The sequence below is a fragment of the Megalops cyprinoides genome, chromosome 7 (genome assembly GCF_013368585.1).
Source record: "Megalops cyprinoides isolate fMegCyp1 chromosome 7, fMegCyp1.pri, whole genome shotgun sequence".
Lineage (NCBI taxonomy): Eukaryota > Metazoa > Chordata > Actinopteri > Elopiformes > Megalopidae > Megalops > Megalops cyprinoides.
In genome coordinates, this window is record NC_050589.1 from 19,070,560 (window position 1) to 19,085,749 (window position 15,190).

General features: G+C 42.3%; 1 protein-coding gene across 1 annotated transcript; it reads left to right on the plus strand.

Moving 5' to 3' along the window:
• Nucleotides 1-247: 247 nt before the first annotated feature.
• LOC118781324 (YTH domain-containing family protein 1-like) lies at nt 248-13,203 on the plus strand. Its single transcript, XM_036534307.1, has 6 exons — nt 248-616; nt 1,219-1,243; nt 2,978-3,057; nt 8,544-10,118; nt 11,921-11,965; nt 12,411-13,203. Exons 1-6 carry the CDS (start codon nt 590-592, stop codon nt 12,435-12,437), a joined length of 1,779 nt encoding a protein of 592 aa, XP_036390200.1. The 5' UTR covers nt 248-589; the 3' UTR covers nt 12,438-13,203.
• The last annotated feature ends 1,987 nt before the right edge of the window (nt 13,204-15,190 follow it).

Sequence of the window (15,190 nt, forward strand, 5' to 3'; positions counted from 1 at the left end):
TTACTTTTAAAGCATTACAATTAAATGCAATTAAAATGTTCAATGGGAATAGTCCATACAATGACACTAAAGGACACATCTACCAACAGATTACCATGACACACACAAAAAAATGAATTATTTGTAGTATTCCATCCAGATCTCCTGAGACGACTGTCACCGCCTCTACACTCCCCATCGCCTGCATGGCCACCCCTTAAAAAACCGGTGCGAGTGACGTCAATCCCCTTCTCTCAGACCCCGGATTGAACAGCCATTGGGGGGAAGTGGACTGGGCTGCACAATAACTGAGGTGGTTTGGTGGAGTAAAAAAAGCAGCAAGGGAAATCAACTGTGGAAAGAAATTGTATAGTACTGGAAAAACAATAAACTGTTGGAATCTGAAAATACCGTCCCGGCTGGCTCCTCCAACCTGGACTTTGTTAATCCGCGTGGACTGGAGGAAGAATTAAATAGCTAGTGGAACTTGTGTTGGGGGATACGTGCTGTGGAAAAAAACACTGTAGCCTCTGAGCAGAGAACGAAACACGGGGCTTGGAAAGACTTTGACTGAGGCTCCACTCCAATCCAGGGGCTTGCTTAATGAATTATGTCTGCCACAAGCATTGACCCTCAGGTAGGGAGGAATGGAGATGCCGGCGAGAACCTCGCTTCTTTCCAAGGCCTTCTTTAGCCAACGATCCAGATAGCGAGCTAAATCAGCTTGTTGGCTGGCGTTATATTAGATTGGACTAGATTTGCATCCATGTCTTGTCTTGTGCATGGTCGTCATCGAGGGAAGATGGATATAGTCAGATAGCTAGCTAGTTTGTTCGCCAACGAGAAAGCTAGATGCATTTTTTTCAAAGCAATGTAAGTTAGGTATTCTATTTCATAACGTCCACACTGTTAGCTAGTTAGCAACTTACTTGTTACTTGCATGGATTTCCCCCTGACTGATGGAAATGCACATGGCTAGCCAGCTAGCTAGCTACCTTTTCAGAAGGGACTTATTCACCCTTTTCAATGAAATATTGTCTTTCAGCTAGCAGACGTTAGAGATTCATGAAACCAGCTAGTTGACCACCTAGTTAGGATATATAACTTGCTAGCTAGCTGTCTGTAAACGTTTCCGTTTCAGATAGCCAGCTAGAATAGCTGTTTATATAACGCAAATAGGATGACAACTTAATTTATTTGTTTCTGTTTTACATGATATTCGTCTAATTGGGAATGCAGAGATCAAAGGGACAAGCCTCAAAAGGTAAGGCAACACAGCAAAACTTCACAATCTGCTCTGGCTCACTATTTAGCTATAAGTCAGCTAGCTAGCTAGCTATCAGAAATGGCTAGGGTAGCTTGCTAGGTAGCTAGGTCGTTGAGTAAAAATTATTCTGTTGGATGGGATGTCAGTTTCAGTTAACATTGGTGAACTATGTAGACATAGGCTAAGTATTTATGCTTCCGAAGCGATGGGTCTAAACTTGTGAATCGTACGATGATTTACTCAGTTCTCTGTGCAGCTGCTTACAAGGCCTAGGTGACGTTTCATCCTTTAGCTACTCTTGAAAAGCTAGCTTGTTACCCTGCTTACTGTATTGCGTTTCTAGTGTGATCACCTGATATCCTCCCACTTCCTGTACAGTTAAAAGCACCGACTTGGAACAGATTTTGGTAGCTACACTATTTATAGCTATCTTGTTAGGTATTCCATACGAACAACCAGGGGACGTGTCCAAACACTTGTAAATGCACGTCAAGTTTATTATGTTGTGAGCCAGATTCGTGTGCAAATAATATTCCAGATCCAGCAAAAATAGTACGTTATTATTGGCATCAGGATTTGGAGGGGCATATCAAGTCAGCTGTTAATGTTGCGGTCTGCACTGTGTGTCATCGGCGATGCAAAGAAATGTACTCCGTGAATGTTTCTTTGGGCTTATGATGCTCTTAGGTCAGAACACCAGAGCGGTCATTTCTCAGACTGAATTGATCATTTTGTGATCGTGAACGAATGGCATCTTTGAGTTCATTTACCTTGTTCTTTGGCATGTTAAATCTGTTTAACTGGAGCAAATATTAGGCTAAATATTAAAGATTTTTTTTAACCAATTTATATTTTTCATACTACACCTGTTTTGATATATATTTTTTTACTTTATTTAAACTACCGCTCTTGAAATATAGGAATAAAATTTCTGCTGCTAATGGTGTTGCCCACACAACCTGCAAAAAATACCATGGAATCTCTTCTCATTTACTGATGGGTAATGTGATGGTTGTTCTGAGTGATGCACAAGTCAAGGTGCCATTTTGTAGGCACCCTGGGGTTGGGGAGCTGGTACATTCCCCCTCACACTTTGGAGCTACCTGTAGTGTATTGACATCATTGCAAAGTTCCAGGCAAGCCTTGTTTTAACATCTGATTAATATAAGGCAGCCATCTGTGTCTGCTGCTGATGATCAGAGTTGTGATTGACATGTAAGTGTGTGTCAGACAGTGAGGAAGGCATGCCTGAGCCGTAGGGCAGGCAGTCAGACAAACAGAGCCTTGGCTCATGATGATGGGGGCCTGCTGCACGGGTCGCAGTAATGCTGATTCATTTCCAGGTGAAAGCCAGACTGGCCTCATGGGCATAGTTGTCGTTAGCCATGACAGCCAGGGAATGCTACCTATGAGTGACACATGGAAGTTATTTTTTTGGCCCAGGACCACAGTGGTACCTGGTTAATGAGAATCTGATCAGCAGGTGTGACTGAAGGTCAAAAATGTACCTATGGCTCTGTTTTATACGTAATCGGAAGAGAATACCTGCGCAATGTTGTTTATGTTTTTCAGACTGAACTCTTGGAAGGACGGATCATGTGTTATTTGTCACTGTTTGTTATGGATCTACTCTGTGTTTTATTGACAATATCCTTGGCTTTTTTGGCTCGCTTATCTGGTGTTGTGTAATTACAAAGTTTCCCCATTGTCATGATGTGTTTCTCATTTCAGTGCAAAATGGTTCACTCCATCAGAAGGAAACTGTTCACGACAATGACTTTGAACCATACCTCACTGGCCAATCTAATCAGGTGAGTGGGAGGGCAGATGTTGCAATGATGTTCAATGTCACCTGCAGCCTTCTGCCAGTTTCATTCACTAACACTAGACAGTATGCTGATTCTTACAATAAATACTCTGTGTACTTTCTCGTTTGAAATGGATCTTTTTGTTTCCAAACCTAAGTAGACTGTAAAAATGACAATCAGCTGGTCTTCGGCACTCTAGTATGTCCATGAAAAACTCAGGTCACCTTCCTGAATGAGGATTAATTACTATATGGCTCCTTGATCCTAAAGCAAAGAACTTGCTTTGCACATCAGGGATCAAACAGGGATGCTACGTTGCCCATTAGACTCTGATTTGGCACACCATTTTGTATCTTGTTACTCGTTTTCGTAAACCAGACTACCTCTGTATCAGCCCTCTTTATCACAAGGAATGCAAGGTTCCAGGTTAAGGTTGTTCTACTGGGACATGAATTTGGATGGAAGCCTAGAAACTTTGCATTGTATCTGTTCCTTTCAAGTGATTAATAAGTCTTGGTCCTTGAGGGGCAATTCAGTTTGCAGCGAAGTAGTTAATAAAAGCACAATAAACAAAGAAAGAAGTAAACACAGTGCCTTAGAAACAAATTCAAACCATGGAAAGCACATGGATATGTGCAGTTCTTTCAGGGTTTTTTTTACAGTACTGTGGCTACTTAGAATAGATGTATGATACATATTAGTCTTGTGTTTGCATGAAGAATATATAAATACCAACCTACTTATCCTCTTGCAGAAACACCTGAGGTATCACTTAAGGGTAGCAGTGATAGTCCTGGCTGGAAAGGTTACTTAACCCATTTGTCGACGCAATTAGATCACATAGCTAGACGTCTGTGCCAGCGTGTTATGTTGTTAAACATGATCTGTGAATTTAAATAAAGTATGACTATATTGTGATTGAAACATGGAAAGCAGGGCACGGTGCTCTTCACCAGAGCACCAGCAAGACAAGGAACAGACATGTTTCTTTACCTGTAGCTATTAAAGGTTTTCTGAAGGTACAGTTTTCTGTCATTATTTCCATATCCTTAGTTCCTAATAAATCACTATCCAACTTGAAGCCAAGCAGCACTGTGTAGCGTAATTAAGGCTTTTAAAGACAGTCCCATATAATACCCTGTAAAAAAGGCTGTGTGACATATTGACATTTGTTAAGATGCAGTCTGTCATTTTCTGTATACACTGTTGTGCTTGTGGCCCTGTAGGCATTTATGTACCATTGCTTTACAAGTTTGTATGTTTGCTTTATAAGAGCCTCTGCCAAACTAATAAATGCAAGAGTGAGTCTAATGAAAGGTTTAAAAGACAATACCGTGCAATTCCTCATAAAGTCTAACAATGGTTTAAAATCCGATGCTGTGCAATACCCTCTGAAGTCTAGTAAAATGTTTAAGAGTTAGAGTTGCCTTTTCCTCCATGGTAGGGACACCCCTACATATATTTATTTAAGATAGGAATTTAAAAATCAAATATTGTGACTGGTAAACAAGAAGGTGAATGCAAATACCAACCAACAAAATGCGTGGTGAAGAAACCTAAGTGCATCATCGGTGATTGCAGCAAATGTGATCCGTTTAGCTGCATTCTGTTGACACAGAGATTGAAGATTCCTCCTTCATTTCAGTTGAAGGATCAGTTCATTAAACAGGATCAGTTCATTAAATGAAATTGTAATGACTTGTAAAGGATTGATGCAGCAGTGTTGATAATGCTCCATCTCGGCAAATGCAGTTTGACCTTACACACTGCATTGACTAATTGCAGAGCATGTTGTCTATGTTCCTGACAGACTTGTAGTGCTGTTCCCTGGTTTATTCAGAGTCTGCACCTCAGTACTGTGACAGCAGCCTTACAGGCCAGCAACATGTACACTTGTAGTACTGAACAAAGAGGTGGTACCATGGCAGACAGTTCTGAGTATTCTGCTAAAAAAGCTCTGCCATTACAAAAAGCTCAGTCCTTTCAGAATGGGTCAATATGACAGCTATTAGGTATTGGTGGTGTCTGCCAAACTAAGGCATCATACTTAGCAGACAGCTCTACAGTGTGACTTGCATGCCTGAATTCTGAGGTAGAGGTTGAAAGCACTAAGGGTAGGATTTCTTGTTTATCTGAAGTTTGTGTATCACTCGCTTCACACCTTATATCTGTAGACTGGGAAATGCAAAATTACATTATTCAAGCAAAAGCATTAAAAAGCATATGCAGAAAAATATTGTTTTAACAGGCTTTTGTTAATAGGAAAATTAAGGACAAAAATCTGCTCTTGCCACTGACGGCACAAATGCTGACTGCAGCCAGTTTTGAATGTCAAATTGGGTACTTCGCACCTGAGGGCAACGTTGGTTCTCAGAAAAGGTGTCAGTGCTGCAGGTGTGCTGGTTAGAGCACTGTATTTAGCTCTGTAGAGTTCTGCAACTGCTTTTCCCTCACATGAGCAGCTTCGGTTGTTTGGCCTCTTGGAGTACAAATGTAAAAGGGGATAGCTCAAAGGATCTTAGAGTAGGTGCTCAAAATTATAAATAAACATAGCTGATAGATGGTGGCACCATTCCTGGAAATCTTACTGTAAAGATGTCAGGGCTGTTTGCTTCAGTTTTTCATTTTTGTTGTATGGATTTACTGCGTATTGCTCCCTTGACATTTTGAATTATTTTCTGCTGATAATGTTGTATGCATAAGGGATTGCACAATTAATATTTTAGATTTTATGAATAAACATTTTTGGCATATGCTCGGTATCCTTAACAATTGTTGATACTGTCTAGCACAATACACAGTACTCCCGCTGGATCATGTATCGCCCCATGCATATAGCATCCCGTTCAGTGATACAGTAGGGGAACATCCCTGTTTGGAACCTGAAGGGTTGGTGTCATTCAGTTTTTCTGTTCAGAACATAGGATGACAATACAGGGGTTTTTCATGGACTGACCAGTTGTGAAGTCATGTAAGAGAAAGGCTTTTCCTCTACAGTAGCTGTGATATTAAATGGAAGCCTTGCGTCTGAGTGCAGAGAGCATGTCTTGTAGTGGTTTCAACTTTCTTTGTAAACAATAAACCGTGGCCTACTTCCCTAACATTTTTGTCTGCCCAAGTAAAACATATCCCATTCAACACCGGAAGGCTTGTGTTCATATTTGTAAAGCTGATAAAATGTCCTGTATGGAGACCCGTTGCTGTTCGATGGTGGGGGTGTTTTGTACTGAGGCTAAACGGGCACATGCATATTGTCAGTTCAGAGGTTTTGTGAAGTCTTCAGGTAATTAACAAGCAAATGGAGTAATCAATGTTAGAACACCAGACAGAGTGGTTTGAATGCCTCAGCCCTGCTGTGCACTGTACACTACAAAATGTTTACCCAAGTACACACTGTACAGCCTGCAGGGCTTGAAGAACTGCAAAACATGGTGACGGTGATGCTCATGCCTTGGTTTGGAGGTGGCAGAATTCATAACAGGAGCAATAGGAAAGGGACTGTCCTCTTAGAAGCTGCTTATTATTGCTGTTTATTTAAGAGGTGAAGGGAGATGAAAAATGAGATGTACTTAGAAGAAACGACACACACGCGCACACTTACCTCAGAATCCACACAGCAAAAAGAACAGGCCTACATCTCAAAGGATTTCTTTTAAGAGAATGAGGGAGGCAGAAGGGAAGCAGTTTTTTACCCAGTCTTAAACCAGATTATGTCAGCTTTGATGCTCTTCAGAAAACCTTTATGATAACACAGAAGAAACTAGCTCTCCTGAAGCTCTCACCAAGGGTACACCTTCCAGGCTCAGCCCCCCTCTGGTGCTTTTTTTCATAAAGGAGAGGTCTCTGTCCCAGGTGACTTTCCATGAACAGAGCAGCATTATGTTGTAGTGGTTACAACAATGACCTCTGAACCCAGGGCCTGCGGGTTTGAACCCCATAGGGGTCTGTGAGGTACCTTGACAGAGCTGTGGTATTGTGGGACAGGGCCTTTAAAGAAAACCGCGTCTTTGTTGGGCCAGACTCGCCCATTCAGCCATCCCTTCAGTGCTCCTTTTGTCTCCTTTGAGTGAAATTTAACCTTTACTTTTAAAGGATGATTTAAAGGATTGATCAAGGTGAATATGTACCTGGTCTTGCTGAAAATATCTTTCATTTGGAAAATGTCGTCATTTAGGGTGTGTTGACATATAATGTCGGTGAGTAGGCACTGCAGTCTACATTGTAATTTGGAAATATTTTTCACTGAATGATATAGGTTGTATTGTTGGTTTATTCATTTTCAAAAACTCATTTTTGTATTTGTGCAACAGTGTATTTCTTTGGAGAATTATGTTGTCATTATTACTGCTATGACAGCCTGCCCATGTGAATAGCTAGAAACTTTTGTGCAGTTTGGTTCGCACTGGTTCACAGTGTGATTTGAATAGGGTATATTGCTCTCTGCACTTAAGAATAAAGAGGTTTTATTTGAGAAGGATGAAAACAGGATCCCTTACCTTGTATTACTGTTATCAGTATGGTCTGACATTCTAATGTGAAAATTTACCCCCTGATGTTCAAAACTTTGAGAGATCCAACAATGGAACGGCATTGTAATCTTTGATCACTAATCTTGAATGGATAATGGATGGATAACCTTTAAAATGGGCAATATTGCAGTATCAAATATCAGAGATGATTTAGAGTCTGTAACTCATAAAATGGCCTCTACATTATGACATGGAAGCAGTGTTTCTACAAAAAATTGAAGGCCATCATTAAGTAAACAGAACTGTCACAGTAATTTATTGAGGTAGGCTCCTCTGTGTTTGAATATTTGTTTGGTGTTCAGTAGAAAAAAATGTTATTCTCATACAATACATTGTTATTCAGGCTTAAATTAGTAAAGCCAGAAATTTGGACCATGCAGGACTTGTTTGTTGTGTCTTTTGGGGTGTGTGTGTGTGTGTGTGTGTGTGTGTGCGCGCTGTATCTCTGTGTTGTATAAGTGCTGAATCCTTACAGTACACACCCTCGCGGAGGGGACATCAAGGCTCCTCCCGGCAGTTATTATCCTTTAGCTGATGCAGCCTTTTACAGGCATCCATGCACGGCCTTTTCCCCTGTATGTCGCTCTGCGCCTCACTGCCTAAGAAAAAGGTCTAGCTCCAGTGAATACTCCATGCCATGTAAGCTGATTGTTCCCACCATATTGTGGGAAAGGGAAGATAAATCTCCGGTAAAGCCAAACAGGACCTGTGTAGATATTTATTATCTGTGCTCTGTCTATGATCCTACTCTGTGGGTAGAGAACAGCTTCCTGCAGGGGACAGTCTGGTTAGGGGTTCTTGTGTTTTGTTTATTAATGGGTACCATCCACAAAATGCCAGCTTTCAACCAAGTAAGAGCAGGAATTTCCTTTTCAGTTACGAATGGGTGGAAAAAAACGTCAGTATCTGATGCAATCTGAAGCAATGACATGTTTAACATTGTAATGTTTTACTTTACAGAACAACAGCTATCAATCCATGACTGACCCGTATATGTCCAGCTACTACGCCCCCTCCATTGGGTTTCCGTACCCCCTCAGTGAAGCGCCCTGGTCCACCGGTGGAGACCCGCCCATCCCTTACCTGACCCCCTATGCACCCCTGAGTAATGGAGACCACCATTTTATGCATGACACGGTTTTTGGACAGCCGGGGGGTCTGGGGAGCAACATCTACCCACACAGATTTAATTTCTTCCCTGAGAACCCGGCCTTCTCTGCCTGGGGCACCAGCGGCTCCCAGGGTCAGCAGACTCAGAACTCGGCCTATGGCAGCAGCTACAGCTACCCGCCGAGCTCACTCGGGGGCACCCTGGTGGACGGTCAGACAGGCTTTCACAGCGACACTTTAAACAAAGCGCCAGGCATGAACAGCATCGAGCAAGGCATGGTGGGACTGAAGATCGGGGGTGACGTGGCGGGCTCAGGCGTGAAGGCGGTGGGCTCGGTGATCGGCGGGGCAGTAGCGGGCAACGGCGGCACGACCATCGGCATGCCCCCGCCCAAGCCCACCTCCTGGGCGGCCATCGCCAGCAAGCCCGCCAAGCCTCAGCTCAAGGCCAAGGTCAAGCCAGGGATGCCTCTTCCCGGGGGCGCCCTACCGCCCCCGCCCATCAAACACAACATGGACATCGGCACCTGGGACAACAAGGGGCCCGTGACCAAAGTACCCCCGTCGCACCAGCAGCTGCCCCACTCCCTCTCCCAGCAGCCTCCCCTGCAGACCCCGCAGTCGCTGGTGCAACAGCAGCAGCAGATGCAGCAGGTGGCGCTGCAGCCCCAGCCCCAGCCGCTGCCCCCGCAGCCTTACCAGAATCACACCCAGGCCCCGCCCCCACAGGCCCGCTGGGTCGCCCCCCGCAACCGCAACCTGGGTTACGGCCAGGGAGGCGGCATGGACGCCTGCGGCTCCACGGTTGGCAGCAACGGAGGCGGGCCCCTGGGCTCGGGCGGGGTGGGCCCCGGCGGGGAGTCCCACCCGGTGCTGGAGAAGCTGAGGGCTGCCCACAGTTACAACCCAAAGGACTTCGACTGGAACGTGAAGAACGGCCGCGTGTTCATCATCAAGAGCTACTCGGAGGACGACATCCACCGCTCCATCAAGTACTCCATCTGGTGCAGCACGGAGCACGGCAACAAGCGGCTGGACGCCGCCTTCCGCGCCATGAGCGGCAAGGGCCCCGTCTACCTGCTGTTCAGCGTCAACGGCAGCGGCCACTTCTGCGGGGTGGCCGAGATGCGCTCGCCCGTGGACTACGGCACCAGCGCCGGCGTCTGGTCGCAGGACAAGTGGAAGGGCAAGTTCGACGTCAACTGGCTCTTCGTCAAGGACGTGCCCAACAGCCAGCTCCGGCACATCCGCCTGGAGAACAACGACAACAAGCCGGTCACCAACTCGCGGGACACGCAGGAGGTGCCCCTGGAGAAGGCCAAGCAAGTGCTCAAAATCATCGCCACCTACAAGCACACCACCTCCATCTTCGATGACTTTTCTCATTACGAGAAGCGGCAGGAAGAGGAGGAGGTGGTCCGCAAGGTAACTCCACTTCACTCCCCTCCCTGTGAGCAGCACCCTTACAGATGACACCCATCCCAGTTTCACTCAATAAAGTTGTAATCGCCCGTCTTTACTGCATCAGTTTATTTTACTTTCATTTTGTTGGGGGGGGGGGCATACTTATTTTTCCACAGTAGTCCCTAATACATTCCTGCAATAAGTGTGTAGAAGATTGATATTGGTGAGATTTTACTGTACTTTGTTTTTGTCACATACCCAAGTGCCAGCATACATCTGCCTTTGCAGTGCTTTGTTTTGCCCATAATGCCTGTGTTTTGCAGTTGCCTTATGGTTCTGTCTACATTTCTGTGATCTGAATATTTAATACACTAATACGACAGAGAGCACATACATGAAGTCACAAAGCATATTCAGTTTTTGATTTCGAGTGTCCATCACAGGTGTTCAGGGACGTTTCAATGGGTTGTGCACCTCTGAAAGAACCCTGGTCCCCTCTGTTATGACTGTTCTTGCCTTTTCCAGTACAAGAATGGGTGTTATGTCTGGGCTAAACCGTTTGCATAATAATTTTATGTTAAATGTAACATACTCTGCCATGGCTTTTGTAAATTTATTGTTCGCATAGAATGCAACCATTCTTCAGTGTAATCTGTCCTGAATGCTTACATATTTGTCAATATGTTAACAGTTGTGATACAACGTCAGCCAGTATCTGTCTAATATCAAGTAATGCAACACATCACTATTTGTATTCTTTCACTTCACAGAAACAAGTGCACCTCCTTTTTGGCCATAACCCCTGAAAGTATTGTTCTGTTTGATTCCAGTGTCCTTCTTTGAGGATAATGGAGTTTTTTTTTTGTTTATAGATGGTATTCTTAGGTCACATAGTGTCGATACAAAATCCAATGTGGTGGCCAACATTGGTTTTTCAGTTGATTATTTCATAGATTTTTTTTAATGAATGGTTTTTGCGCCTGCAATTGTCTGGTCCCTCCATGTGACTTTTTTCTTCCATTTTGGATAATTAACATGGAAAGACAGCAGCTCAGAAAGCACTGATCTGATTCACATGGGACTTTAAACTAATCAAACGGTAGCATTTCTGCATAACATGAAAATGAGAATCTCATTCACCATCAATCACTGTCAAATTTGAGGTACATTGTGTGCAATAGTCAGAATACCACATTTTCTAAGCAATAGAAAATTGCAGTTTTTGAATGAGGTAAAAAAAAAAAACCTTGTCATGAACTCTTTGACCAATTTGTGTAAGGTTTACTATGCAAGATCTTAATAAAGCCTTTTAAAAAGTTTTATCAAAAGTTTGAACAAACAAAATGGTTGCCATGAGCAAATCTAGTTTTGGATTAAGTGGAAAAGTCTTAACTCCTGCACAGATTGTTTGAATTTGTAAAATGGAACCTGAAAGCAGTACTGCGGGACCTGCTGATGTATCTGTTCAGTTCATAGATAGCATATTCATGAAACTTTGTATATTTCTGTCGTCTTTATACACTTCTTTTAGGTTTGTTTGGTGCTTGTGCATAGCCCCATAACGGCTGAATGCACCTTAATTTTATCTTAAAGGTTTCTAAAAAAAGAAAACGAATTTCAGATAGGCTGATATACAAAGTTTGTAATATTTTGCATGGTGATTGTGCTTTTTGTGCCTAGTTGCACCAGATTGTATTGAGTCATTGTAAATTTACAGGTGGCATTTCTCATACTGTGTTGTGGCCTATGTTACTGAGTGTTACTGAACCAGTCTCTGCCTGGTCACATGACTGAGCTTGTTTGCACCCTTTCTCCATTGATAGAACTTTGAGCCGGCCCCCATCCAGAACCGGTCACGACTGGATCAGGTAAAGTATCAAAGTACCAGTGGAGTGTCTGAACTGGTAGGGGCAATTCTGAACACCAGGAAGCACAACTGTAACTTGTCAGATGAATTTCACCCGGACAGTGCATTCACATGTAGCAGGGAAGTTTCATTGGGGAAGCTTCACCTTCACTGATGTATTTTCATGTTGGGAAGTAAATGGCTTTTCAGCATGGTGAATGATCTCCCATGTCATCATCAGTGTTCTCTGGTAATGCATCACATCACTGATTGTCCTCACTTCACTAAGTGAACATTGCATAAGTCCCTTGAGAATAAATTGTTTTTGAAGTGGCCAGTTTTTTTTTTTTTTTTTTTTTTGCAAGTGCAATATCGAGTACTTACCTGAGAATTGCATGCACAGATACAAAATTTCTGATATGGTCTGTCTAATCACTCCTTTTTTTTTCTCCCTTGACCTCCTCCAGGAACGCCAAAATCGAAGTAAACAATAGAAGACTGTATTCTTGGCTTGATCGACGGTTATACTAGGACTGACATTTGATTCAAAAGACAAAAGAGAAAAATTCAAACAAATCCTTTTTTTTCTATTTAATCCTGGTGATTTCAGCCAGTGTGGAGACTTAAGCTTTCCGCTCCAGGTACCTTTCTCGTGCAGGGATAACAAGCTGGTTCATGTATCAAGTAGCCACAGCATTTCTCTTTTCATTCTTTATGTTTCCGATCTTTTCAGTCAGACCGGATTTGCCCTCCCTCTCCCCAACCCCTATCAATTGAATCAGGGTTCAACAGCAGCAGTGATTAAACTTTGCCATTTTCTTAGTACAATCAGAGACTGATGTATGTTACCCCCTTTTCCATTAGGGGGTGCTGTTGCTGTGTTAGGTATCCTGAGCCAGGCTGAACCAGGCTGGGGATCCTCTTGGCAATGCAATGCTATAACAGGACGATGAGAAATTTTGTTGTTGAACTGCTATTTTCCTTTTTTGGGGCTTATTACTGTTGTGACAACTTAAAGTCAATTCAGAAACATGCTATTTTTGTTTTCCTATCTGGAGCCTTAACATGTAAAACAACGATGTGAAATGAAAACTTGAGTGGTCTTTATTAAGCCAACAGTAATAATCAGGGGAAGAGGCTCTCTTGGATGTCTTTCAGAGGAGCAACAGTTCTTTGTGTTCACAGGACTGAAGATGGACATGTTTTTGTTGGAATATTTTTGTTCAGATTCTAATTGTGCAATTTTGAATCTCCCTCCCCTCCCACAATTTAAATCATGTAAATTAAAATGTTCCATGTTTCCTATCAGGAGCTCTTCATGTGATTAATCCAGTTTGGAAGAAATGTAGCATTCACTGCTTTTAAAATCATTGAGAAATGTGCTTTTTTATTCATTAGAATGTGTTGATGTAATTACCACATTTGAGTGAATCATTTATATTTTATTGCTTAAGTTACTTGTCACTGACCTTTGTGTCCTCTTTTAATCATTGTTAAAATTCTGCTTTTACTATAAACCTTTCATTTGTCCCCATTAATGCTAAGCTTTAACGTAGGAGCATATAGTCACAGAGAAAGCCTCAAATGTGTAACCTGAAATGAAATTAATGTTACTGATTTACTGTCAAGAGCAAGAAAAAAATGAGAAAGAAATATGGTTCTTTGTGTGATTTCTTAAATTCTATGTTTTTTTTTTCTTTCCATGTGGAACGAGGGAATTATTAATATATAAAATGTTACAAAGATATGAAAATATTAAAATGGGCTGCTGACTGGGGTTCTACAGTCAAAAATGAGAATCCACTCTGATGCATACACACAAGCAGTGAATGGTGAGGAATATGGGCAGAATCACATACTTGTAATCTCTCTCTCTCTCTCTCTCTCTCTTTCTCTCTCTCTCTCTCTCTCTCTCTCTCTCTCTCTCTCTGAAATGATTGAATGGTTTGACTTGATTCATGTCTGTCAAACCTCAGCGTGTGGCAGAACACTGCATTTACCTCTTGCATTTTACCTGGTGACTACTGGCTTAAGATCATTCTTTGCCTGGCTATTCACAGGTCCCTGTGCTCTTTTCACAAGGATGCTGGTGTCAGACACCTTTAACACTCTGGGTGACCTAATGAACTGTCAGCCCAGGCCCTTGTACCTCCGCTTATAAGCCAGATCTTGTGGCTGTTTCATTTTGTACGGAGCGACAGTGTGGTTGGTCCACCTAAGAGTGTTTGGTGAATCAGTGAAATGAAATTCTCCCTTCCAACCCTGCCTATCCTGGTGTCCTAGTGCTGTGGGTGCTTGTTTCAGAGCACTCTCCATTTCCTTTTTGTTGTGCTGTAGTTGTACGTTATTGTTCAAAGAAAAAAAATTTCACCTGTTTGTAGTTCTGTAATACTGTTGTCTGAATGCTTTTGACCTCGCATGATATGATTTTGCCACATCAGTTTCTCAGATCCTAACAACATGTTATAGATGGATTTTGTTTTTACCATCATTTTTTTTTTCCAACTACTCAACTGCTATCCGACCTGAATATTTATAGGAGCAGAGCGATGACCTTTCACCTTTGAGGGGAGATCCTGCTGTCTTTGAGTGTAGAAGCATGAAACGGTGACAATGCCTGTTGCTCTAGTACAGAAAAACATGCACGTGCTAATCATTAGAGGGTGTTCACTGCATTAGGAAGCCGCTAATTATCTGTTTCTAAAAGAATTTACACGGAAGGACCTCAGCTCATTTAAAATAAGATGAATATGAATCTAGAAAGAAATTATTTAGACTTGTAATTAGACCACTTTAGTCATGTCAGTGGATATTGCCTGTAAGGTTAAACATACTGGTTTTATTTTTCCTCTTCCTTTAGAAGAATTCAAGCCTTAATAAACAATATCTATTTAGCAAGTGATGTGCTGTGTTTTTTATTATGTTTGTTTTGATATGTGCATGTATGTGTTGATGTTTTAAAAGTATGAGAAAGTTGCACTCTATTCAGTCTACCCACAAAGCGCTTTGTCCTTCACCTTGAGTAACCGGCATGTTTTCTGTTTTTTGTTTTTACTTGCTTGACAGGAGTTTGGTGCTCAGTAAAATGAATGGAAAATGTTGGGTCAAAATTGTAACACTGCTTGCTTAAGGTTGTCACTCAGAGAAGGAAAAAGTGAATTATAGATTGAATAAGAGACTGAGGCGAAAGGGTATTTGAAGCTAAACTGTTTTATGGTTAGGTGTTGATACAAATGGTGACTTATAA

Excerpts from the sequence above, each read along its gene's own strand:
- LOC118781324 (XM_036534307.1), top strand. The coding sequence starts at position 590 with ATGTCTGCCACAAGCATTGACCCTCAG. Across the intron at positions 1,244-2,977 it reads AAAGGGACAAGCCTCAAAAG|TGCAAAATGGTTCACTCCAT; the intron begins GTAAGGCAACAC and ends TTCTCATTTCAG. Across the intron at positions 11,966-12,410 it reads ACCGGTCACGACTGGATCAG|GAACGCCAAAATCGAAGTAA; the intron begins GTAAAGTATCAA and ends GACCTCCTCCAG.